General features: G+C 40.7%; 1 protein-coding gene across 2 annotated transcripts; it reads left to right on the top strand.

The window, feature by feature from the left end:
* The first annotated feature begins 191 nt into the window (after positions 1–191).
* On the top strand, positions 192–23076 carry zfyve16 (zinc finger, FYVE domain containing 16). 2 transcript variants are annotated; one of them, XM_058616568.1, is made up of 18 exons: positions 192–397; positions 5381–5490; positions 6181–8276; positions 8700–8796; positions 13482–13658; positions 14779–14909; positions 15482–15698; positions 15821–15943; positions 16098–16253; positions 16343–16567; positions 16785–16867; positions 17505–17609; positions 18487–18637; positions 18755–18835; positions 19016–19178; positions 19950–20055; positions 20617–20793; positions 21453–23076. In XM_058616568.1, exons 2-18 carry the CDS (start codon positions 5421–5423, stop codon positions 21609–21611), a joined length of 4317 nt encoding a protein of 1438 aa, XP_058472551.1. In that variant the 5' UTR covers positions 192–397; positions 5381–5420; the 3' UTR covers positions 21612–23076. The 2 variants fall into 2 exon arrangements, with proteins under 2 accessions (XP_058472551.1, XP_058472552.1); XM_058616569.1 differs by lacking the exon at positions 13482–13658.
* The last annotated feature ends 2674 nt before the right edge of the window (positions 23077–25750 follow it).

The raw sequence follows: 25750 nt of genomic DNA on the forward strand, positions 1-25750 counted from the left end.
CAATTATTCGGTTTGTTTTGACAGTTGGATTGATGTAAGCTTTGTATTGACTAAAATCAAACTAACATTTATATTTACCTCTTTAACCACGAGTGAGTGACTTAACTTTAATCCTAGCTACGTGCAGTTAGTGCAGTGGAATTATTGTCATGTGTGAGCTCCACCCCCCTCCCCCCGCCCCCCCCCCACCAGTCAACAGCCTGCGCAAGATGGCGGCTTGAGTGCATAACATCTCCAACAAAACTCCTCCAACTGTGCTGGCTTTCACTCTCACTGTCAACGCTGCGTTTCAGCCCAGAGGATGAGAGGACGTCCCACGGACACGCGTGTTCTTATTTCGAGCGGAGGTCGAGCGTGAGCATCGCCGAAGAGCAGTTATGGAATAAAACGCCGCCGGGTAAGAGACTCAGAAACAAACCGGGTGAACCCACTGACTGCGAGCTAGCTGCCATTAGCCCCGGGTTCACTAGCAGCTAACAGGCTACATTTAGCTTCACCTGCAGCAGGTAACCACGTTCATTATCGACAGCTGGTTATAAGTCGCAGTCGCACAAGCTCTCAGTGTGTGCGATGTGGGGAAGTGACAGTGGCTATTAGCAACAACGGCTTCATGTGTTCATTTGAGCTCATTACCCAGGTCTGTTAGCTAGTTAGCTAGTATTTTTTTCTTTTTTTTTAAGTTTACGTCTTTATACTGAAAATGTCAACACAGCAGCTCCACTAGGGTGGAGTGGGAGCATTTATTTAAACGTTATTTTCATGTCGGGAGTCAGTGTAATTGTGTTATTTATCGTTGTTCCATGGTTCTCAGACTGAGCTTCCTCTGGTGGTACTTGGAGGAAAATCTCAAATACTGTTCTTCTGTATATACCAGAGTATGTGATCAGAGTAAGGCTGGGAGTGCGTAGGAAAAAAAAAAAAAAATCCATAGTAATAAGAGTCAATTTATCTCTCGCTCCAATCTAATTTCACTATACCAGTGTTTGAAGTATATTTGAGGAAGAGGAGGGTGTGAATAAAGTCTGTAGCTGACTGCGCTCGGCCTATTTACACCACTGTAATTTAACGCTGGTGATAATGGTGTTACTTCAAGATCTCAATATTTTCTCAGGCAGTACTTGTTATAGTAAAGTTTGAGAACCACTGTTTTAAAGTCAAACCTTGTATTGAAAAGGGGAAAAAAATACTGTTATAAAGAAATAACATGTTTACAATACAACACAAATTCAAAATACTTTACCATAATAAAATAAAATAAAATAGAAATTAAGATAAACACACAGAATAATACACTTAACACTTTATGAATAAAATTGTAATCAAACATACCAGGGTAATACCAAAGTAAACATATAAAGTAAATTTATTCCACACATCTGAGGTAAAATATTGAAAGCAATATGACGATGATATAAAGTTTGGGGTCGATTAATGATTAATTGGTTTGAGTGTTTTTCAAATAATTAAAACAAGTTTTTTGATTTTCAGCTTATCAAATGTGAAAATGTTCTGGTTTCTTTGCAAAGAAATAATTTAAATAATTTAAACTGAATCATTTGTCATTTGACATTTTATGGATCAAACAAGTAATTGATGAATCCAGAAAATAATCGTCAGATTAACATAATCATTAGTCGCAGCCCTAGTTATGTTGAGCTTTTGATTATTGAAAATGATTTGCTGTTATAGTTTCTTTGCACATACACAGGCCAGCCCTGAGGTGCCTGGATTCTTGTGAAGTGTGATGGTTTGAGTGGTCCTCTGTCAAAGTGACAGGGAGCAGGAACAAATGTGAGATTATATTGACATTATACAGCTCTGTGTTGTCATACAGCGATACCTGTAGCTTGTCAGGTTCTGTGACTTTGGTTTAACTGCAGCTGTAAACATCACAATTTCCGTGTCTAAGTCTCCAGTGCTTCCTCTAACTTGAAGACAAAGGAAAGCAGGAAGTTATTGTAATAGCAGACATTTCTGGAATGTCAGATCAGACCTCCGATGACGGATGATTGATTTTTTTGTTTATCACTATTTCAACAACGTAACATTACTTTGCTTGTCATTTTTTTCTGAGCAGCTAATATTTTAAGACCTTGTGATACTCTTGTGTTATCAGTCTGCACATATAAATTCATGGGTGTTAGCACTGTTAGCACCGTGTTATTAGAAACAGTTAACTGCCAGTGACCCCCAGTGCCTCAACACACCATCATTCATTACACATTTTTCTCTCACATGGAGACAGTTCTTCCTTATGTTCCTGCGCAGAGCTTGCATTTTTAGAACATGTGACTTTTTGTTTGTCATCGCTTTCCCAGTCCTCAGGTGCACTGCAAACTATATTACATGTTCTTGTTTAAAGAAAGAAATCTGCTAATTGGGCATGCAGTTAGTGATAGTGAATTTGACCCGTGAATTTAACTCATCCTTTTTATATACCAGTTACACAAACCAGGTGCAACGGGCAGCACTTACATGCGCCCAGGGAGCAGTGGTGTTTGGGTAAAGTGCTCAGGGGCACCCCAGACCTTGACCTGTTCCAGTATTTGAACCGGCAACCCTCCGGTAATACACCCAATTCCCTTCAGCTTGTCCATAGGCTGATCATTAAGACCAGCTTGTATGCTTAGCCATTTAACAACTGTAATGTGCCTTAAAACTAGAAAGAACTGACCAAAATATATGAGCTTTGTGCTTGTCATAAGCAAAGTTTTTTTGTGTAAGAAATGTTTACTTAAAATGAGTGTACATTTTATGATTATCCTTTGCATTTGAACTGTATAATAACCAGAACTCAGTTGCTCATAAAATGTTGTCATTTAGCAAATTCTCCCCCACTTATATCTGATAGTATTTCTTGTCAGATCCCATTTTCAAATGATGGCCGCAGTAAAGAAACCAACTTGGGTTGGGTGGTATACTGAGTTTTAAAATATATTTTTCTTGTGTTAAACTTGCTTGCTAAGATTATTTTTCTTTTAAGGCATAAACAGTTTTCCAGAATCCTTTTTTTCACCTTGGAAATCCATTTTTGCAGAAAACCTACTGAAGATGTTTTTCCACCGCAGGCCGTCTGAAGTCAGCCAGTGTTAGTCCCATGCAGCATGGAGGAGGAAAGTCACATGACACGGGGCACAAATAACAATTGCTTTTCAGTAGAGTCTTCATATTAATTGTGTTGTAGATGATCCTGGAATTAAAAAGTGTGTAATTTAAGTCAAAGTGCAATCAAACAAAGCATAAACTTTTCTTACCAAACAGAAGAAACATAATTGGCTGGTGTTGAGTACTGATGCATGTTTTCTGATTGATGATAAGATAGTCACATGATGCAGCACAATGAAACAGCTTTTCAGTCGTAGGGCTGAGCAATGTGAGCTGTGATGACTTTTCCTGGTTTTAAAGGCTGTTGATAAAAATGATATCTCCAGTCAATATAACAGTAAAAAATTATTGTGGATGTTAAGTTAAAAATGTTGCCCTTTATTACTTTAAGAAGCCATAGAAATAAAAAGGGTATTATCTGATATTAAACGTAATAAGTGTATTTTAAGGTCATGTATTACAGATCATAAACGGTAAATATTTACAGTGTATTGTCACTCATTCTTTGAGAAGCACAAACATCTCAAAATGAAACTTCTCATGAGAAACAACCCGTGTTCAGCTTTATATCCACATATATCTTGTATACTGGGATATAGCCTACAGATATCCAGATTTATAAGCCAGAAATATTGATTTGAATTATATCATGATATATCAAATGATATTAAAAAGGCTTATTGTGATAAGATTGTTTTCCCCATATCACCCAGGCGTAACATGGAGTATACCATACCAATACCAATCAGAGGTATAAAGAGTTAAGTGTCTATAAAATAGAATCCTTATTATTGCATAAAAAGGTGCATGTAAATAAGTACATGCACAGATACTGTATATGTGTGTTTGTATAATATACCTCCTCAAACACATGCACACAAGCTAACAAACTAATACAAATAGACATATAAACAGTTATTATGTTAATCTGTCTGTATTGATTAATCGATGAAAGCAATTTTTGAATCAATTAAGCAGTTTGAATGTTTTTTTCCTAATTAAAACCACTTGATATTTCGGCTAGGGCTGGGTTGATTATATACGTGATAAAATCCAGGTGAATTATTGTTATCACACACGGCAGAAATGTGTGCGTCACCAGCCAATCAGAGTCTACCTTTTCCTCTGCCCCTCAGGTTTGTGAGTTTGCGGGGCATAAAAGCAAAAGAGCATAATGACCGAAAGTAAAGGCAAGGGCAGTGAAAGTCATGTTAGACATGACCTGCTTCCATGGAGCGATGAGTATAACTGCATTCAGCAATAAATACCTGTGTACAAAGACACAGCGAGTGCTAGGCTTACACACTGTGTTCCTCCGCTGTGCAATGTTCTCATCAGCGGACAATAAAATCGATTCCAATCAAGTTGACAGACCTGTGTGTCTATTAAATAATATCATTTGCATAGAGAAACTGATGCTTGATGTAAGATAACAGATAAATAATGGAATGAATAGCAGGTCATTGGATAAAACTTCATTCTTCATTCAATATACTTACTTTGTTTGTAAAAATGTGGAGCTTTTTTCAGTACAGGTGCTCTAAAACTGGCAGTATTAAGAAAAAATAGAGACAGTTGTTTCCTCTTCCTCGTTTGACTCCCAACAACTCTCCATGATAACAAGTAATGCTATCACTGCCTTGATCTTATAGGTCAGACCTGGGCGTGATGTGACAGAATAGCAAGATAAGCTGGCATTGGCAGATAAGATATACCGTGAAACAATTCCTGTTTCAAGCAAGACCTCCTGATACCTCCGGGTCAGTAGCCCTGATTTTGCAAGGCTGGTTTTCTGCTTACAGACAGCATGGGGCAATTGAGACCGGCCCCAAATTTCCCCCACAACAAGACATATAGTGACTGAAAAGCTGTTAAATTAGGATAAATATCCTGCATAGTTCTGCGTTAAAACTGATTGCTTTTGATTTGTGGATTAAGTAAGACATTTGAAAACATCATCATTTTGAGCATTCTCTGACATTCTTGTTTTGTCCACAAAATATTCAGTCTACTGTCATCACCAGAATGTATTCACATCTAGTGTCTGATTTGATTAGACTGCTATTTGCTTCAAACCTTCGAACCGTTTTGCTGTTTCATTAGAGTAAACTTCAAAGCCAAGATGGGTTAATGTGTCAAGATGTGACCTAGATTCTTGCCTCCTATGCAAATTTCTTACAGCTCTGCTCAAAGAGTCACAAGTCTGTTTGAAATAGTCTGTTTGAAATAAAACCTTTTCTTGTTTAATTACAATGTCTTTTCATTCCCTTTTTAGGAGTTGAAGGGCAGTAAGGAGCCCTTTGTTTTAGCCCAGCATGGACAGCTTCTTCAAGGCAGCTGTATGTGATCTAGACAAACTGCTTGATGACTTTGAACTCAACACAGGTAAATTCTACGCCTGCAACTTGAATCTGATAATTGTTTTGTCATGTCAGTGAATTTATTTGGTCTGCATTTCAACCATCCAGAAACCAGCAGTAGGACTTCATTGATCATTAAGGGAAGGGAACTTGGCTTATAACTTGGAGGGTTGCCGGTTCCAATTTCGTACAGGTCAAGGGCTGGGTGGCCCCCAAGCAAGGTGCTCAATCTCCGTTGCTCCACATTGATTGGGTTAATTGAACTTCACCCACAGGGGCCACATCCAGTGTACTCCTCTCTCGGGTGTCAGCCCACTTGTTGGTGTTTTTCAAAATAAGGAAATGGGTGGAGTAAGCTGCAGAAGAGGGGGTTTATTTACACTTTAATAATTTAAGAAATAAAAATTTGATATGTAACCTATGGCCACACATTAGGCAAAAAGGCGGCTGATTCTCCACCAGATCCCAACAGCAAGGTTAGGACTAATCTTGGGCTTCTTACCCTGTACTTATACTTAATTCCCCTAACTTTATTAGTGCTTTGTTTGATGTACACCCTTTGCTGGTATAAAATGTATTAATGAGATAAAAACTCATTAATATCCCAAGCAGTGGGGAAAATAAGACAATGATGGGCACAATCTTCATAAATAAGCTGTATGGTATTTGTATGAAGTTGACTGAGGTTTTTTTTCCCCTTTCTTTTTAATTACAGAAGAACTCGATAGCAAATCAGTTTTCCTGAAGCCCTCAGCATACCCTTTCTCCTCACTGGGCTCCCAGTCTTTATCCTTAGAGGCGTCCACTGTCCCACCAAGCCTCCCAGACCTCAATTCTCTTCACTATGGTTCCGCCACCAGCTGTCCTGACCCCCCCAGCAGCCACAATTGCAGCACAAGTGATGCAGAGGGCCAACCTGAGCCTCTCACCGGAGTGGACCTTCTATCCTCCGTGGATCACCGGCCGGCTAAAAGCTCTGCCCCTCCCTGCCCCGATCGAGCTCTGAAGCCTGTGTGTGACCTTGTGAACGACACAAGCTCTGCTATCCTTAACAGGGCTAGCAGCCATGATGCTTTCAGTGAACTGGACGTGGTGGAAAAGCAAATGGAGGAGGAGGTGGAGGAAGAGGAGACCTTGCTAGTTGACTTTGACAGCCCCGTCGTCGTGGAGGAGCAAGGGGGGCTAAGCCGGAGTTCTGGCTGTGCAGACGCAAACAAGGAGCAATCCTCCGCAGGGAAAGACGAACTGTTCAGTCTTGATTTCCATGGCCAGAGTGGTACGTACTCTTCCTCACTCAGTCTACTGGATGTTATTCTTCCTGCAGCTGTGGAAAGGCGCTGTGATTCCTCAGATGATCCTCCATCACCCAGTACCACTGAGTCAGCTAGCAGAGAGGACAGAGACTGTGAGGAGAGGGCTTCTTCAAACCATATGGTGGATAACTCTGCACACAGCTATGAACTAAAGGACACTCTGCTTGCTGCGAAGACGACAGAAACACCAACCTGGGTGAATAAAGACACAAAATTACAAGAAAGGTCAGATGAAGGTGAGGCAGAGTCTTCTGCAGGTCTTAAGTCTGGGGCCTCAGAGAGTGAACCAGTGGGCTTATCATGCTTACCACTAGCAGTGTCCATATGTGGAGCTTTGGTGCAACCAAAGACCAGTGAAGAGGAGTCAGGACAAGCTACAGAGCAGTATGCTGAGGCAGACGTGTCTGAGAGCACAGAGGCAGACTCCCTGTCAGCACTGGAAGCCAGCAAGGATAGGTCCCGTTCAGAGGAACTGGTTTACCCGTCGGTGCTGCCTGTGAGAGGATCTCAACAGCTCACAGATGGCAGACTGTCACCAGAGGGGCATCATGTCTCTGTTCAACCTACTGCCGCTGCCTCTTCTACAAATCAGACCTCCTCTGATTGCTCAGAATCCAGTCCAGTGGATCCTCCGGAGTTTGGCTTCGAATATCTGCCGGAGAGTGACCAAGCTGAGCTGTTGGTGACTGACGAGGAGTTGGATGCATTCTTGCAGACACACACAGAAGCCGAGCAGGCCGGAAGCATCTCCTATTGCAGCAATTCTGGGGAGTGTTCTCAACCTGAAAGTTTGTTGGAAACAAATGGGAACTTTGACAGGCCCCCAGGTGAGGGTCTAAGGAGCTGTAGTCAAGCTCGACTGCAGGAGGAGGGTTTTGCGTCTCCAGAAAGTGACAGAATGTTTGTGTCTGTGGAAGGAAGTTTTAACTCCAGTGGTCCACAACCACATGACTCTTGTGGACCTTGCCAGGAAGAGCCAGAGATTTCTTCTGGTGCGAGAGAATCTTTGACCAGCAACACTCTCCTATCTCAGCACAGTAGTTGCCCTGATCAGCAGCATTCCTATGGAGGTGCAAGACCTAAACAGCTACACTGCCAAACTGCAAGATCTCCACCAGCAAGAGAAGAAGACGAAGGGGGAGAGGAGCTTCCAACTCTTTCAAAGGGCTCAAATGCAGCCGAGTATGAAGAGAGTTCACCTATAAGCCCAAGTCTAACAGAAGAGCATTCCAGCATTACGGGTTCAAGCCTTATTTATGCCAATCAGGAGCCTCAGGATTACGGCGTGGAATATGATGAACTTTCAGAGCCCCCACCGTACCCTGGGGAGTCACCCACAGAAGGTACAAGGTCAGCGAACTGGAGGAGTGAGGAAGTGGAGGAGCTCGGCAACAGGCAGCCTGCATGGGTGCCAGATTCTGAAGCTCCCAACTGCATGAACTGCTACCAGAGGTTCACTTTCACCAAGAGACGACATCACTGTCGAGCTTGTGGCAAGGTATAAATATATTTCCTACCTTGGTAGCAGAATTATTTCCAGCACTTAAGAAAGAATACTAGTAAGGGCAATAGGTCTATAATTATCCATAATAAATCCCGAGGACCAAATATAGCCTGGGGTTTTCATGTAAAAAAAACAAAACAAAAAAACAAAGAGCATGAGTCAGCACTTCTTTTTCTAGATCCTCTATAGTCTCCACTGATTTGTGTGTCCTAAAGCTGGCACTTAATCCTTTAAAGGCCTGTAACTGAAGCAGCATTAGACTGTTGTAGGATGTAAGTCCTTTGGTGAGTCTTAACGTGTCCTGTAACCTGTATATTGCTTCACATGTGTTATTTATGAAGATCTGCTCTGCTGTTTGTAGCGGATTCCTCTTAACGCATCTCATTCATCAGTATCGTCCTCTCTCCACTGTGGCAGGTGTACTGTGCCATGTGCTGCAACAAGAAGTGTAAGCTGAAGTACCTGGAGAAAGAGGCTCGCGTGTGTGTCCTCTGCTTTGACGCCATACATAGAGGTAAGACCCTAGTCTGGTTCGATCGGGGGCCTCTAGCCTCCACAGCATAACTGCAGCCACATGAGGAAATATCAAATCAGATCCAAATTTATACACAAGCGTGTCAAAATTAAATATCATCATAAGAAATCACAGTTTGACCAAATGTAATTTCTAGAGTGAAATGCACAACAATTAGTTAAATAAGATAAAGTTTGTGATCATGGTAGTGAAATTAACTATATCCTGAAGTTGAATCATAATGATTTGGATATATTGGATAATTATAATAATATATACAATCCTCTGAGTGCGCAGAAGTTTTGCTGTATATCATTTTTAGTAGACGTATACATTTGTGACATGCTTTTCTTCTTCTTATTAATAATTTTGGCAGGCTGAATACTGAGAGGTGTAATGCTGCCCCCCACAGTTTGAATTCTTAATCACAATTCTTGAATTCCATTACTTTTCTTCAGCAAAGTTCAAAGTTCTTTATCGCAGATCTGTGTCATATTTTTAGTTGCCTCTCTTGTTGGTGTGGAATAGGGGTGGGGAAAACCATCGATTGTTCGACGCATCGCGATTCCGACGTAGACGATTCTGAATTGATTCACAAATGTCCAATTCCGATTATTTAAATGTAAAATAAGGTAAAAAAGACGGTATACCCGGACACTTTATGGGGAGCACATAATGAAGAAGCTGAGATACAGTGGGGCTATTTCACTGACAAGGCGATCCCGAAACTCAACAACGAAACCAAAACAGAAGTCACGGATCCTAGTTTGGCCGAGATCCTTTCTGTGTGCTTGTTCCCCCCGTGTGTGTCTGGGATTTTTCCAGATACTTCGGTTTCCTCCCACAGTCCAAAAAAATGCACTCTCCATGACCACTCCAAACTGATGTACACTACAATTTTGTCATTCACCCATTCACACCCATTCACTTACACTTTCATACAGTGCATCTATGTGCAGTGCATTTTCTATCACGCACAGCCGTCAGGAGCAACATGGGGTTAAGTGTCTTGCCCAAGGACACATCCGCATACTGTAGACTAGCAGAGCTGGGAATCGTACCCACAACCTTGGAGTTGTGGGTTCTACCACTGAGCTACCGTCGCCCAGTTGTGTTAAACTGCTCAGGACAGCACCTTTGTGAGACCCACATTATAATGCGAGCAAAAGAGACTTTGCTTTTTTACCTTTCTCTCTACGGGGCTCCCCCTACAGCTTTCAGAGTACATATTCACTGTAAACGTCCATCCATTGTCCACCTCTTTATCCTCACTGTCGTAAAAATTCACTGCTGATGCCCCCCCCCTTCCCCTCTGCTGGTCATGTGCATTTGTTTTAAACAGAGCCGCGAACACAAGCCATGGAGCCACGTCCATGCCAGTTAGCATCTGTTCTACATGCTTCTGTGTTTTTCCAATTCTCACCATTTGAAAAAAGCCTGTCTGATGTTTACTTGTGTGGCCCCTCGCTCGGTCAGAGAGTCATTTCTTCTTCCTCCTTTTCCCCGACAAGGGTTTTCTGTTCTTTTTTGCTCGGCTCTGTCATGATGAACGTCTTATCTTATGGCCTTATCTTATAGCTGGTACCTGGCTGGGGGGGGGGGTTGTGCGTGCGTGCGTGCGTGCGTGTTTGTGGTCCCGTGAAGCAATTCATGTTTCTCGTGAGACCTCCTGATTCTGAGGACTCTGGGTCGACGGCCCTGATCTTGCAAGGCTGGTCTTACACTAATAGACAGTTGGGGCAGTCTGCAAATTTCCCACAACAAGACATTTAACCACCACAATGACTCTGAAGCTGTTTAATGAAGGTGAAAATACTGATTTAAACACAGCTACAGTATACTGAGAAACAGAGAGAGTCATGTGGAATTGTGTGAACTCGTTTGACAGTGGTTTGAATATAACAAATATTTGTTGTGCACTTTTCAAAGGACATTTTCTGTACAAAATTGGCTCAGGGCCTTTCTTTCTCTTGTTCCTCCAATACTATAATATAAAATTAATAATATTCATAAATAATCATGGCCGTTTACTCTCTCAATTTAGTCAGAGTAGAAATAAAGTTCAGTTGGTTCTATTCCTGTACTTTGGATGCCTGTCTGGATGATAAACAACACGTTCGGAGGGGCACCTTTTCCGAGTTAGACACTGCAGCACGGACATGGAGAGGGAGGCCAGAGATGGGAGGGGGAGGGGGGTTTGGGATGAAGGGAGAGGGAGGAGAGTTATAGCAGCACACTGGCATTTGTCCTTGATAGTGTGTGTGATTGAGGACCCACCTAATGCAGTAGTGCAGTAGGTATGTGATGCTCACACGCAGTCTAAATTAGGAAGAGAGCTGGCAGGTGCTCGAGCAGTGTGATGTCATCCTCCCCCCCGGCCCCCACCCACTCTCTCTCTCTTATTTTCACTCGCCATCTCTCACATCCGTGTGCTGAGCTGCACGTGAGAATCGCGACATTCTCCCCAGCCTAAAGCTAACAGGCTCTCACGACTAACAACACGCATAGACTGGTAGAGCAGCTTCAGCAGCGGCTGGGATGCGAGTGTCTAAATGCAGATGGAGGAATAGATTTGGGCAGTTGGACTTTTTGTAGAGGGATGATGAAGATGAGGTAAGAGACGCCTGACTTCTGAAGTGTTGCCACTGTGCGTCCTGCTGCTGCTGCTGCTGGTTTGTTTACATGTGTATATTTTCATTGCACATTGCCATTTTGTCTTGGTTTTAACAGGGACGTTTGTTTTTAGTAGTGCTCCATATGAAATTGCGTCACTTGTGTATTCATGTTTGCCTGAAGACCTGGATGACTTTTTGTGCCTCGTCATGTCTTCTTTTTTAGAAAATCACATCTTTTTCAAGGTGAAATGGCTTTTCTCGTGTTATAATGACGCTATATGGCTTACAGGAAATGTATTTTCCACAAACAAGGCTGAGCATATTGGTTATGTCTTTGAGGTGTTTGTACTCCCCCCCGATGTGGCTGTGTTCCAGTGTGCCCCTGTAAATCACGTTGTAGCCGCCGTCGGTACACAAACCAGATCAATGAAGATCTATGATGCTTAATCAATATAATGTAGAAGAGTGCCACGTCAGCATTTTCTTTGACTGCAAACAGAAGGCGTTAAGAAAGCATTCCAGATGGAAGCAGCTTCCCTGGATGACATATTTCCTTGTTAGCTGTAACTTTTTGCAACATCCTATGTACGAGGACCAGCTATCTTCCTTTATTCACTGATTAGTCTACATTAGTCTACAAACCAAATACATTAGCAGAAGTTGTTTTATATAAATGTAATCAATAATTAATGCATTGTTGCCAATTTATTGTTTGTAATTGGTGCAGCCCTACTAGTAATACATTTTCTAGTTTTCAACAAATATCTTTCAAAAATTAATTTACAAATCTACAGATCTTGAACCATACAAACAATTCCTTAAAAATAATTTAAAAAAATCTGTTTTTATAATGAATCGAATAATTGATTATGAAAATAATTGTGAGATGCAGCTCTAGTTTCAATCATTTGACACCAGAGAATTGTGGGAATCTAACAGGATGTAACATACTAGTGTTGGTCACTTATGAACTGACCATGTGTTTGAAAACAAAAGCCTGTCACCAGCATCCAGAACATTACTGTAGTATTACTGACATTAATGTGCTGTATTAGGTTATTTTCACCACTAGATGGCAGGATTTGTAAACAACCCCAAGTGACATGTCCTGTCCTCATATCAACTGCTGCTGTATCAATTCCTCAGGTTGTTGGGGCAAACTAGCAGACGAAGCAATAGCCATCAGTTTTAAGGTAGAAGCAGACGTGTGTGTATATATACAGACCTTATACAGGTGTGTTATACAGTGTTTATAGACTTTATATTGGTAAATCATTTTGCTTTGTATACAAAACACAATGTTTTAGATAATAGTCGTTTTAAGGTTTGAAAAACACTGGTTAACATTGACATATGGGAAAATTGAAGAAATAATTGACAAATGAATCGGTTATGAAAATAATTGTTAGTTGCAGCTCTAAATATAACCTACGCAGTGTTTTCCTGTAGCTGTAGCCTCCACTCTATCCACATACAGCTACTAAAATAGTGTTAAGTATATAGTATTTATATTTTTCATGTATTCAGACTCAACTTAAACTACTGTCAACGATGTCCGTTTTATGTCATATTGCCGGTACAATGTCAATATTATCATCAACAGATCTCTCTGTCTATGTTTGCTTGGAACATGAGGCCCCACCAGCCGCGTACGAGGGCTGAATTGATTGATAAATCAAGTCAAGTTGCCTGCAGCAAACTCCTGAATATAAAAAAAAATGACCTGGATGACTTGGAAACTTCACAGCCGTTGATGAAGTACTAACTGAACAAATAAGTTTGACCTGATGACAGCACGGATAAATGAAAGGATCTCTTAAGCTGTTCCAATTCATCACATGTGTTAGAGTGAGCTACATTTTGTGGCAGTGGTTCAAACCCCAGTTCCTCTGTGTGCTAGTGCCCTTGGACTAGACAGTAAACACCGCTCACAGTGGTAAATGGTATGCATGTGCGGTATGAATATGTGTGTGTGAGTGACTACAGAGGAGGAATTTTTTTTATATATCTGATTTGATGCCCGTGTAGAACTGTCCACAGGTTTTAATAATCACATGTGTCTCTTTGTAGCCCAGGCCCTGGAGCGGATGATGAGTCCCACAGGTCCCAGCCCAAACCCCAATGTGCCATCTGAATACTGCAGCACCATCCCTCCTCTACAGCAGGCCCGTGCTGCCGGCACTCTAAACTCACCTCCGCCGACCGTCATGGTGCCCGTGTCCGTTCTCAAACACCCAAACAACGACAGTAATGATCACTCTATACTCTACTGTACACAGTAGCCGTGTCTCATTTCAGGGTCTAGATCCTGTGTTTGTGTGGTTTCGTTGTCCGGAGGTTGTCAAAATGCATTGCATCGCATCGCGCCGCGCCGTGGGCGTGTCCCAATTGCCACGGGAATCGTCGACTCTTTCTCGTTGCGGGCCGACAAATGCAGCCGACGTTTGCCCATTTTTGAAGGATTCATTCGTGTATCCTTCACAGCGAAGGCAATCCCAGAAAGCTTTGTGCTGAGCCTTTTTTTCTTTCTTTTTTTGGGGAAAAACTTTATTACCAGGAGAACGGTGTAGCTGTCATTTTAATTGGATTATTGTATTAGATTCTTCATATTATTGAATTATTATTATTTTGTGGATTAAAGAGAGGAAGCTTAACCAGGTTTATTTGACCTGTATGAACCTATTGTAGTTCTAATATTTCATGTCCTGAATTATCTACTCTGTAATAATCAATAATTAGAGTCGACTTGCATATTGTTGTTAAACTATTGCTGAACAATTCTATCCGTTCAAATCATAGGGAAATTGTTTGTCTTGTCCATGTTTGTCTCTCAGCATGAGACACATCCAGTGTTAATGAAATATTTAAATTATTAACTCCATCACAAAACTAATAAAATGGTACAGCACAAAACGTCACCAAATGCTACTACTATTACTTCTACAACTGTGTTTAAACATACAATATATTTTGAATATGTTTATTTTACATCAGACAGTACATTTTTGGGATGTTTTGGCCGATTAGAGCTTAAATCAACAGTCAGACTTCAAGGGGCAGAAGAACTGTGATTCAGAACTTTGAACTGTGGAGGGCAGCATTTAACCTCTTGGTGTACAGGCTGGTGGATTTAATGGGAGAAGAAGAATGGAAACCCGTGAGTTCTGTGGGCTAAACCATCTCATTGCATGACTTCCATCCCCTCCTGAGTGAGCAGCCGACGGAGTCTTCTCCTCCCTAGGCTGCACACTTCACAGGACCCAGACCCTGAAATGAGACACAGCTAGTGTGTACTTCACTGGTGGGAAAGTCTCCTTTTTGACTAGAGTGTTTAAAATTACCTTCTTTTTTTTCTATGTTTGGTCAGGTTGTCCTCGCGAGCAGAAGCGCGTCTGGTTTGCTGATGGCATTTTGCCCAACGGAGAGGTGGCAGACACAACCAAGCTTTCGGTGACGAGCCGCAGGAGCTCTCAAGAGTTCAGTCCAGACCAGAATACAGTAGGTCATGGATATTATAATCTCCCTCTTTATGACTCCACAAGCAAAGCCAGCTAGCTATCTTATTTTGAGAAAGTTACAGTGCCTTCTAATGATATCACGTTTTCATGTTCAGCTGTCAATAACACATTTGTGCTAATGCATTTACCATTTAAGCAATTTTGAATTGAGTGACATATTAGTTCCTGGACTTCCTCACCCTCACTCACGTCTTGCCAAGCTCTCCCCCTCTCCCCCTCTCAGACGTACAACAGTGCTCCATACAAAACATTGGCCCAGTGCTGATTGGCTTTTACAATGTACGTTTAATTTTGTAGCATTTGAGGTTGGGTCTTTTGCACGATATACATCACCCACCTTGACTCTTACTGTTCGCTTTCATGTTTTTCAACTTTAAACAGAATATAATTGTGCAAAAAAACTAGCAGGGTCTCTGATGACTCTTAAATGAGCAATTTCTCTGCTTCACTGGGATTTCTACAAATAGGTTACACATATTTCATGATTGTAAGGAGTAAAACGTCCACTATAGTTGGAAATGCTACAACACAGATGTACTCTCTCCCTTTCAGCCCAGCCCAGCGGGGTCAGAGGGAGAAGTCAGTATCTCCTCCTCCCCCGAAGCATCTGGAGCAGTAGAGGTGGTTCGACCTCCGGTGACCGGACCCTGGGATTACGGCCTACTTTCCGGAATCGGCTCTTCAGTGAAGAGGATCCCCAGTCTGCTACCAGACAACAACGATGAACTCCCTCCTCTGCTCTTCACCACTGGTGCGGATGATGGAGGAGGTGTGTGTGTTTATTTTGTGTTTATGCACCTCTCAGAAAATAAACAATTTGGCATAAATATATCAGTTATTGGACATGAAAATGTGGTTGACATGGCCTGTGACTGCTTTTTTCCTTTGTAGATGTGTTGGTGGAGGACAGCCCTGCCCCATGCCAGATTCTGCACTTGTTAGAGGATGGAGGACCCCGACCTCTGACATTTGTCCTCAACGCCAACCTGCTAATTAACGTTAAACTGGTTACATGTGAGTAGAACAACCAAATCATAGCTGTTCTCTGGATGCATTGCACATACAGTACATATGGTGTATAACTGAGAATCATGAGTATGCCCTCACACACCTTCAAACTGTCCAGTTCACCGTTAACTATTTATGATGTTTTTGTTTTGTTTGTCAGACTGTGGTCATCAGTGCTGGTGTTTTGGCTCAAACGGTCTGCAAGCTCTGGGACAGAGAGAGCTGGTATTTTTGTTGGAGTGTTTGCCAGAGGAAAAAACTCTTCCCAAAGACCTCTTCACACTCTATCTCACCATTTACCAAGACGCCCAAAAAGGTAGAAATGCCATTTATTCTAGCTTTTTAACAACGGCATGTTTTCCTCATGAAAATAAAGACATACAGAGTCCGTATTCTCTGTTACAGGGAAGTTTGTGGAGGAACTGGACAACGTGACATTCACAAGCAGTTTCCTGGGCAGTAAGGATCACGCTGGGATGCTCTTCTTCTCTCCCACCTGTCAGCCTCTAGATGGCCTCACTCTCCCTCCTCAACCTTTCCTGTTTGGCCTTCTCGTTCAGAAATTAGAGGTGCCCTGGGCCAAGGTCTTTCCGCTCAGGCTGCTCCTGCGGCTTGGTGCCAAATACAGTGGTGAGTTAAATGTTGTTAGCTGATTTTCACCTTGTATTTAAACCTGAGACTATTGGCTAATTTATGGTGGTTCTCCAATTCCAAGTTCCTACTACAAATGGAATGCACGGCAACATTGTAAATATCTTTTAAAATGAGTTGGATTATTTGGTCACAGTGTTGCTAACCCTATTGCCTTAATGTTCATATTAACGTATAAAATGTTCTCTGTTTTCAGTGTATCCCACTACGTTGACTAGTGTTCGTTTTCGGGAGTCTGCATACCGAGAGACGGGACACACCATTATGAATTTACTCGCCGTAAGTTCTACAACACAACCACATGCAGAAGATGGATTTGTTGTTGTCAAAAATTGTCAGCTTTGGAAATAACAATTTTGACTGGGATGAAAAGAAAGCATCACTGAAACGCAGTCATCTTCATGAATAAGTCATAATTTACTTGAATTGTGGGTTGCCTCTAACCGAAATAGTGCTGCCAGTAACTATTATTTTCATCATATATTAATCCATCACTTATTTTTCGGAATTTAATCGATTAGTAGTTTGGTCCATAAAATTTTACAAAATATTGAATAATATTGATCGATTTTTCTGAAAACTCAAAATGATGATCGTTTTGTCCACAAACCAAATTAATAAGTTCCTTTTCAGTCGGTGCACTCGAGCCGACATTGTTATATTCACAGACTGAAATGTGTATTTTCTTTTTGTCAATTTAGTGGAATATCTGCTCAAATGTGCTTTGGGTTTTTATATAGAGTAAGAGTAATCCCACCAGCACCGTTATGAGACTGTTTTAATCATGTTTAACTGAAAACATGTCACTTCCCAAATATAAAGAAGAGTTTAAACGGTTAAAAAGGCAAATTGCATGTGTTTTACGTTTGCTGGCAGCCATTACTTGACTCGATCTCTCTGAAATGTTTGTTCCCAGGACCTGAGGAACTACCAGTACAGTCTGTCAGTGGTGGAGGGCCTGACCATCCACATGGAGATGGGCCACAGTTACATCAACATTCCCAAAAGTAGCTTCAATGAGGTACGAGGCAGCTTTAAATGAATAATTCAGATTTCTGCAGAAACTTTAAATATTTAAATGCTAAGAGGTAGAGAAGATAGATGCTAGTCTTCGTACTGACATAGACATTCCATCTTTTCCTCTAATACATTTAAGACAGTAACAGCGTGTTGTGTGTGCAGCAGAGGTCTGGAGGGTTTTCTGTCTTCTTTATTCAAATGTGTAAATTATACATGTACTGCTAAAAATGATGATGTACTTTTTTATGTATATCATTTAATTAAATACGCACATACATGATCCTGTAATACACTGCTTACCTTTCATTTCAGATAATACCTGGTTTATTTCTTTGGCTTTTTAATGTTAAATTAAGGATATTTACAGTACGTGTTGGAAACAAACAAAAAATGCCTATAAATATGGTCAAATTCTGCTATAACACAAATAATTAGGCTTTAAATGAAAGATTAGAAATAAAATAATAAAGAAATGATCAATGATCTGCAGTGAGCAGAAGGTTAACCAGTAAAATACATACAAACAAATACATACATTACATACATACATTTTTACATTCATTTTCATGTAATATACATGGGCAAATACACACTAATGTAATATATTGCAATGGTTCTTCTATGATCCACACTATATGCACTTTCAACACATCAAGCATCAACTATAGTGCCCATAAGTTAAGTTTGTCTTTATAAATGCCATGTCATAATTACAGTGTTTGCTACAGTACACAAGAAAATGCCCATTCTCCAAAATAAAATCATTAAAAAAACAAAACTAAAGAACTCCCCCTCAGCTTTTATTTTTACGCACACATCTACAATTTAAAGACTGGTGTAGAGGTTATTATTGATGATGTTTTAACTGTGTTCCACAGATGCAGAAGGTGGTAAATTCATCTAACGAGCACGTCATCAGTATTGGAGCCAGTTTCAGCTCGGAGGCCGACTCTCACCTGGTGTGCATTCAAAACGAGGACGGTAACTACCAGACCCAAGCGAACAGCATGCCTGGAAAGACCCGCACAGGTAGGAATCGATTAAACACTGCTTACTCCTCTTGTGACAGATTAAAGCAAACGAAGGACGAGAAATAACAGTAACAACAGACGGCTAACTCTCCGGTGGTGTTTTGTTCTGTTGCAGTGACTGGGGCAAGTTTCGTGGTGTTCAATGGAGCACTGAAGGCCTCCTCAGGCTTCATCGCAAAGTCCAGCATCGTCGAAGGTATCATTGTTGACTTTCATTTCATCTTGTCAAAACCTTGGACCATGTTTAGAGCACAGTTGCTGTTTTTTTAGGGAACTGACAAAGATGGGTGTCATTTGTTGATTTATTCTAATTCTTATTGTAAAATACTCAACTGTTGCTTGACTTCAGTAAGTGGAATTTGTCTTTCTCTGTCAGATGGGCTGATGGTTCAAATCCCTCCTGAGACCATGGAGTCTCTGCGTTCTGCCCTGAGGGATCAAACAGACTTTCACATACCCTGTGGCAGGAACGATGGAGGGCAGCTCCGGGAAAACGTCACTGTCCGCTGGGTCGACTGGAGTTCACCTGTCAACACGGGGTAACAGCACACACGCACAACTATTTACACACACTTGTGCAATATCTTCTACCACTCGCTGAATCCTGCTCCTCATCCAGGGAGTAAAGTCAGGTCTTTTCTCCCCTATGGAGTTTATGGAGCGGGTGCTAATCAGGTTTTCCAGATTGAACAGACTTCCTGAGATGTTCATTACTGTAATATATATAAAAACAAAAAATGACAGGGAGCCATGGATGTTTGGATATGATCGGCCTTTTGCTGATCTTGGATTTTGCCTGTTGGAGTTGCTGTTTATACTGTATTATTTTGTTGTTATAATAAAAAGTTGGGTGTGTTGATAGTCGGTGTTGTGTACATTGTTTTTAACTTGACTTATTATTTGAATTAGGTTCATATTAGACTTTAGTTTCTCATTTTCCATTATAGGTTTGACCACATTATGTAGAAAACTGTCCTTTTTTATGTGCTGTTTGCTACAGGTTCAGTTTCACTTATTGGCTGTAGTTAATTTATGTGTTAACAGCTTTCATGTCAAAGATAGTTATTGTCTTCTTTATTATTATTTTTAGGAAAGTATTAAAACAGGCTTCACATTCAAGGCATTTCTGTGTCTGTTATGGTTTTTTTATGCAACAACATTTGCACGAAATGTGCATTTGAATTTGCAACATCACAAACATGACTGGTGGAAGAAACTGAAAGTGCTTAGAACTTTAATACTCTTATAAAGAGCTGCTTTTATTTGATCATCTGAAATGTGATGTTTGTGACTATAATATTGTCCTGTAGAAGAACCAGTGGTGTGGATGGCAGACCCCTGGATGGAGTCCGCAGTGTGAGGATGCAGCAGGACACAGAGTTTGAGTCGGATGGTCGAACCATCACATGCACTGAGGTGAATTTCTCTTCTCTGAGCTGATGGGTTTAATCTGCATTGTCTTAAATCTAACAGACATTTATTGGTATTAAGTTATGCACTAATGCTTTAAGCATTGTAAAGATGGCGTCCTTTTCATTTCTTTTTACTGAGCAATAATTCCATAGAATTTAGTTCCATAGAATTTAGTCGGTGCTCGTTCTTGCAATGACAGAGGAAAGTAGATGTTCAAATACATGTGCACAAACCCATAGATGAGTCGCAGGAGATTGCTCAAGATTCATGTGTATGTTTTAAATAACACGCTTAAAGGTACAGAGTGTAGTAAAATGTATTGGTGAACTTGCCTGTTGCAGTGTGTTGGAGAACCTATGTAGCCTTTAGTTATCGTCATAACTTATTGTGCTATAAATTTGCACAAATTTGCTCTTGTCACTTTTTGCATTGTGATGTAGGTCACTGGAGTTTGCCACCTTTAAAAAGTGAAAGAAAGTTTGGTAAAACACTGGTCTAGGTAATTTATGGAAAGCATTAAAAAAAAAACACCTCAAAAGATTTCTTACCTGAACGTCTCCCCAGGTTTTCTACCAGCTGAAGAGCCCTGACAGCAGCCTGGTGTCAGTGCTGTCGTCCTGCAGTGTGTTTCAGAAGGAGATGGCTCTGGCCGCCTGCAGTGCTCTGACTCCACACCTCACCGTTCTCACCTCGAGTGGCATCAACTCCATCTCTCTCCGTGTCTCCACGCAGGCTGATATGGTAGGAGATACCACACCTGATATTATATTTACCCCGAGTGGTATGATCAAGAGCAGTTAATGACACTCCCAATCTGTCCTTAATGTGACAAGTGTGTCCACATTCTGTATTCTATCCTCAGGACGCATCAGCTGACCACCAGTGGTAGTTTTTAGTCATTCATTTATTTTTATTATTATTTTTTACACTGATCAGTGCTCATACATAAATGTACGACGGAGTATTAGGGCCACTTTGGGGAAAAAAGACTTACGAGATTAAAGTCGTAAATTTACAAGAATAAAGTCGTAACATTCTAACCTGTTGTTTTAGAAGAGGAGAGTTGTTGTTGTTGTTGTTGTTGTTGTTGTTGTTGAATTTGATCTGGTCTGGTTAAGGCGTAATGACACAGTGATGCATATGTTATGCTTTCAACATTCAGTTGTGTTAAAACACTAAAATATTCTTAGTTTATTTTTCCGATTATGGCTGTTTCATAATCGATTCATAATTGTTCATGAGAATCAAGATGCGTTGGAAAATAGATTATTTCTTCCACCTCTGTAGGACATGGTTTAATGGCAGGTTTTAACAGTCGTACTAAATGTTGTCTAGATGTGATGGGATCATCGTGGACAGATGCTAATACCAGGTCTGAAATTGTGTGTGCTCGCTCTCAGGTGGAGTACCAGGCAGGCTCTGGAGGCAGGCTCCTCCCTCAGCGCTACATGAACGAGCTGGACAGCGCTCTGATCCCCGTCATCCATGGAGGTAGTGCTAGCGTACCACAGACCGCCATGGACATGGAATTCACCCTCTACATCACACACACCATCTAATGCACGCACACAGGCACGGTGTCGAATAATTCCCCGTTTATAGACGGCGGCTGAGCACAGACAGAGAAGCTGCGTGCTGTAGCTGGACATGCTAATGCAGCAGCGGCTCGCAGCCAATTGCTGAGGACATGCAGCTATTAGCACTGTGTTCCTATAGGGACGTAAACTGATATGAAATGGGTCTTCTGTGGAGGAAGCGGTGTATGTTTGTGCGTTCTGTGCTCACCAAAGCTGCTTTAACGCAAGAAGCCAAACACTAAACAAAGGGGACACGACCAAATGCAACCAAATCATTCACACCAGTTTCCTCGGATCTGCCTTCAAGAGTCCCTGCTGGCCTCTGTCAGCACGGAGCACCTCGGCAAATGTTTCCCACTGACACTCGATGGAAATGTCTCTCACTGACTACATTTTAATAAGTCCTTATTGACTTAAATGTCGTCAAAGCGAGGGACATTGGTGACAACAGCATTCACGACTTCATGTGATCCGGTGCTGCTGTACAGCCTCTTTTATATCAGGCTCTGTTCTACAAACTAAAAACAAATTGCATAACAGGGATGAAAAGAAATGTAATCTCGCTTCCTTTCAAGCAACGCTGTTTTCATCTCACTGCTTTTTTTGTGACACTGCAGAGGAAAATACTGGCTTTTTTATGTTCTTATTCTAAATCACTGTGTTCACATCCCCCGTTTTTCTTTTTTTAAACACAACCAATGCCTCCTTTTCATCAAGCAGTGCCCCTTCATGGTATCTGATCATAGCATAATCAACACCTTTACAATGAACCACCTTTGTTTTTGCTGTCCTGTTGTTCCAGGTCCTGGTGCGACACTGAAATACGATCCGCCAAGTTCAGTTTCAGTAAGAGAACGATCAGTTTAAGGCACAGCTCTTTGTTAGAGCTTTGCAAACGTGCAACTGCGGCAACCATTTTACCTCTGGTAGCCATGACAGTGTTTATATAGTACAGACAAAGTAATTAAACAGAGTGACGAGCATCATTCTTTTTCTTTAAAAATCATTAATGGCATGAATTCTCTTAAACCATCAGTTCGTACCACTTTAAAGGACCAGTGTGTAGGATTTAGTGTCATCTAGGGGTGAAGTTGCACATTGCAACCAACACTCTATCTTGTAAGTGTATGTAAGAAATTTTAAAGAGGAAAAGACACTTTATTCTGTGACTTCATGAAAGAGATAATATAAAAAATATGACAGGTTCAAAAAATCCCTGGTTCCCAAAGACTGGGTTGGGACCCAGAGATGGGTCGCAGGAGATGTTTTTTGGGTCCCTGAAAAAATGTGCATAGTATTCTCAAACCTTGTAGTTTTATGTGTGTATGTTTAAAAAAAACATGCATCAAACATGTCTTGGAAATTTATATGTTTACCAATTAAAATAATTTAAAAAAGGAGGTAAATCCATGTGGGAATCATTGCAGTAAATTACTGGAAGCATATTTGTAAAAAAAAATTGACACATTGGGTAGATTATTTAACTTCTGCACACTCACACTCTACACACTGGACCTTTAAGAGGAGATATTTCATAGTTCATTTAAGTGGTTTGTTCATGAGGCCTCTTGTTGGAGTTCACTGACCACTCGGTTCAAACGGGCAAAGGTGAAGTTCTCTGCCAAGTGTTTATCTTCAAAACTGAATGGGCCTGCTTTATTCTGGACTTTTAGCCATGATGAGGCTCCTGGAAGACACCTTAAGTAATGAAAAAACTGTTTATTTTTTTTCCATAATATGTGTTACTCTGCCAGCATACGTCTATACTTTCACCATCTTAACTTTCTCTCTGCTTGTTAGTTCATGAGCAGCCTCTTCCCCTTCTTATTGCCTGCCAGTAGGGATGTCACGATTACTTGATTTCACAATTAATTGCGATATTAAACGCTACGGTAGATTAATCGTAACGTTTCCTCAATACCGTCAGAAAGCCCAGAACCATATCGGTAGTTCAGCGCAGAGTAAAGGCAAACGCACAGTCACTGGGTTAAATTACGTTAATGTTCAACAATCGTAATATTGAATTGGTAGGAAATGAAATGTTAGCGTGTCATTGGCAATCAATTGTGTATGACACGTGTTCGGCTTTCAAGTTAAACGGCATTCACTTAACGTTACGTTATACGTAATGTGTCCGTTTCATTTATTACACATTTATTTGTGTCATTGTAATTTAAAACCACATTAATACATGCGTTTTATATCTGAGCACATACAAATAGATAAATTATTAAATTGATTAAAATAAATGTAAACATTTGGTATAGATGACAATTCATGACTTAAATAATTTAAATTAATAATTGTTCCATATAATAGTTTAGTGTATTTGATACATTATTTTGTTAGGTTGGCATCAAAATATATAAATAAATGAAACTTTAAGACCTATAAGCAGTGTTCATGTGATTTTACACATAGTAATGTTGTGAAATCAATTAACGCATAGTAATCGCGATAATCGTAATATCGTGATTAATTCTCTGACAGTAATCGTACCAAAAAAATCTGTAATCGTGACTTCCCTACCTGCCAGTATTTGTCAGTCCAAGCTCAAAAACCAGTTTGTCTGTACTTCACGATTGTGTCTCTAGAATGATATTCATTGTTTATATTCTGGGAAATGCTTATTCACGTACCTGAGAATTAGATGAAAAGATGGAGGACAAGTTAGCTTAGCATGGAATTTGCAAAGTTTTGAACTCTACAGTAAGCTTTGTCTTAAACAGCACCTCAATCTAAATGAATGTCACTTTAAGCTCCGGCAAAGGTCCTTGAGAAACACAGTAGATGGTTTTTACTATATTTGTGTATCTACTGACTAAAATGAGCTTAGAAGCCAGACATGAAGTTTCCACTTGCATCCAGCTTTAGCGTTAAGCTAAGTTAATCATCGAGCGCAGATGTTCTCAGTCATTTTCTTCCTCAGGTACTGACTGGAGCAGAAATTTCAACTCTTTAGTGAATAGTGAAAAACCTCAAAGAGATGTTGTTTTTATGTGGTCAGGTTACATCTGTGCATCTCCACAGCTGCTTCAAAGGTGCAAAATGTAAGACGGACTGCTAGTACGTCAGACCGAAACAAGCGGAAAGCATCACCTGGCATGCAGGCGCGCTCGTGAGAACATGAAAAAGGACACGTTATGTTGTGTTTGCATCGAGTTTTTCACAAATTCAGGAGAAAATGGTTTTTCCTCTGAAGCGAAACCACAAAGTTGCCTTCGACTCGAGGCTTTGAACCACATTCTGCTTCTACTGCTGGCTCATTATTAGCTGTGTTCAAGTGGAACTCGCTAGCTTGTAATTACGGGAGTTGGTGGACAGGACGGCGCTCAAGTTCAACTGACGGTCAGATTTTAAAACTTAAAAAGTTACTTTGCTATGCATTTACAGATGTGCTATTTGTTTGCTAACATCTTGTGAAGCTGAATGTTGCATACTGCACCTTTAAGCCACTTTAAAGTCATAAAACGGGACATGGCCGATGTTTTTCAGTCAATCTGGTGTCAGTCAGGCTTTTAATTGAATTTCCATCTTTTCTTCACCAGCTTCTCATCTTTGCTGTACTGCCAATGTCCTCATACCAGTGCTGTGGTCACAGGAGGATGATGGGGTTAATGAATGAACGAATGAACGTCTCTCTTTGTCCAAACAAAAGCAGCCAGGTTACCATGCACTGTTTGATGTAGCCTTGTCCAAATGATCAGTAGTGAGCATGTTGGCTTTCTCTCTCTCTCTCTCTCTCTCTCTCTCTCTCTCTCACACACACACACACACACACATACATATATAAGATATACCATAGCGATTGTATGAATTGTTAATTTTTTTTTAATATTGAAGAGTTATTTTTTTTGAGTTGTTGGTTTGAAAGTTTAAAAAGAAGAATTAATATTTTTGATAGGACAGAGGCCACATTCATTTAGCAGTTTGTGTAGCAAGTTCCTCAAACAGAAGGAAAATAACACTTTAGTGTAACACAGTTTTCTGTCACTTCCCATAATGCAATGCAGAAAGTGCTTTCAATTAAGAGACACGCGCTTAATGAAAAACTCGTGCTTTTCTTTAATGTTAAAGCTGCTGTCAGTAATTTTGGCTAACTTCCTGTCCGTGTCGTCTCA

Source organism: Solea solea, chromosome 19 (genome assembly GCF_958295425.1).
Source record: "Solea solea chromosome 19, fSolSol10.1, whole genome shotgun sequence".
Taxonomy (NCBI): Eukaryota; Metazoa; Chordata; class Actinopteri; order Pleuronectiformes; family Soleidae; genus Solea; species Solea solea.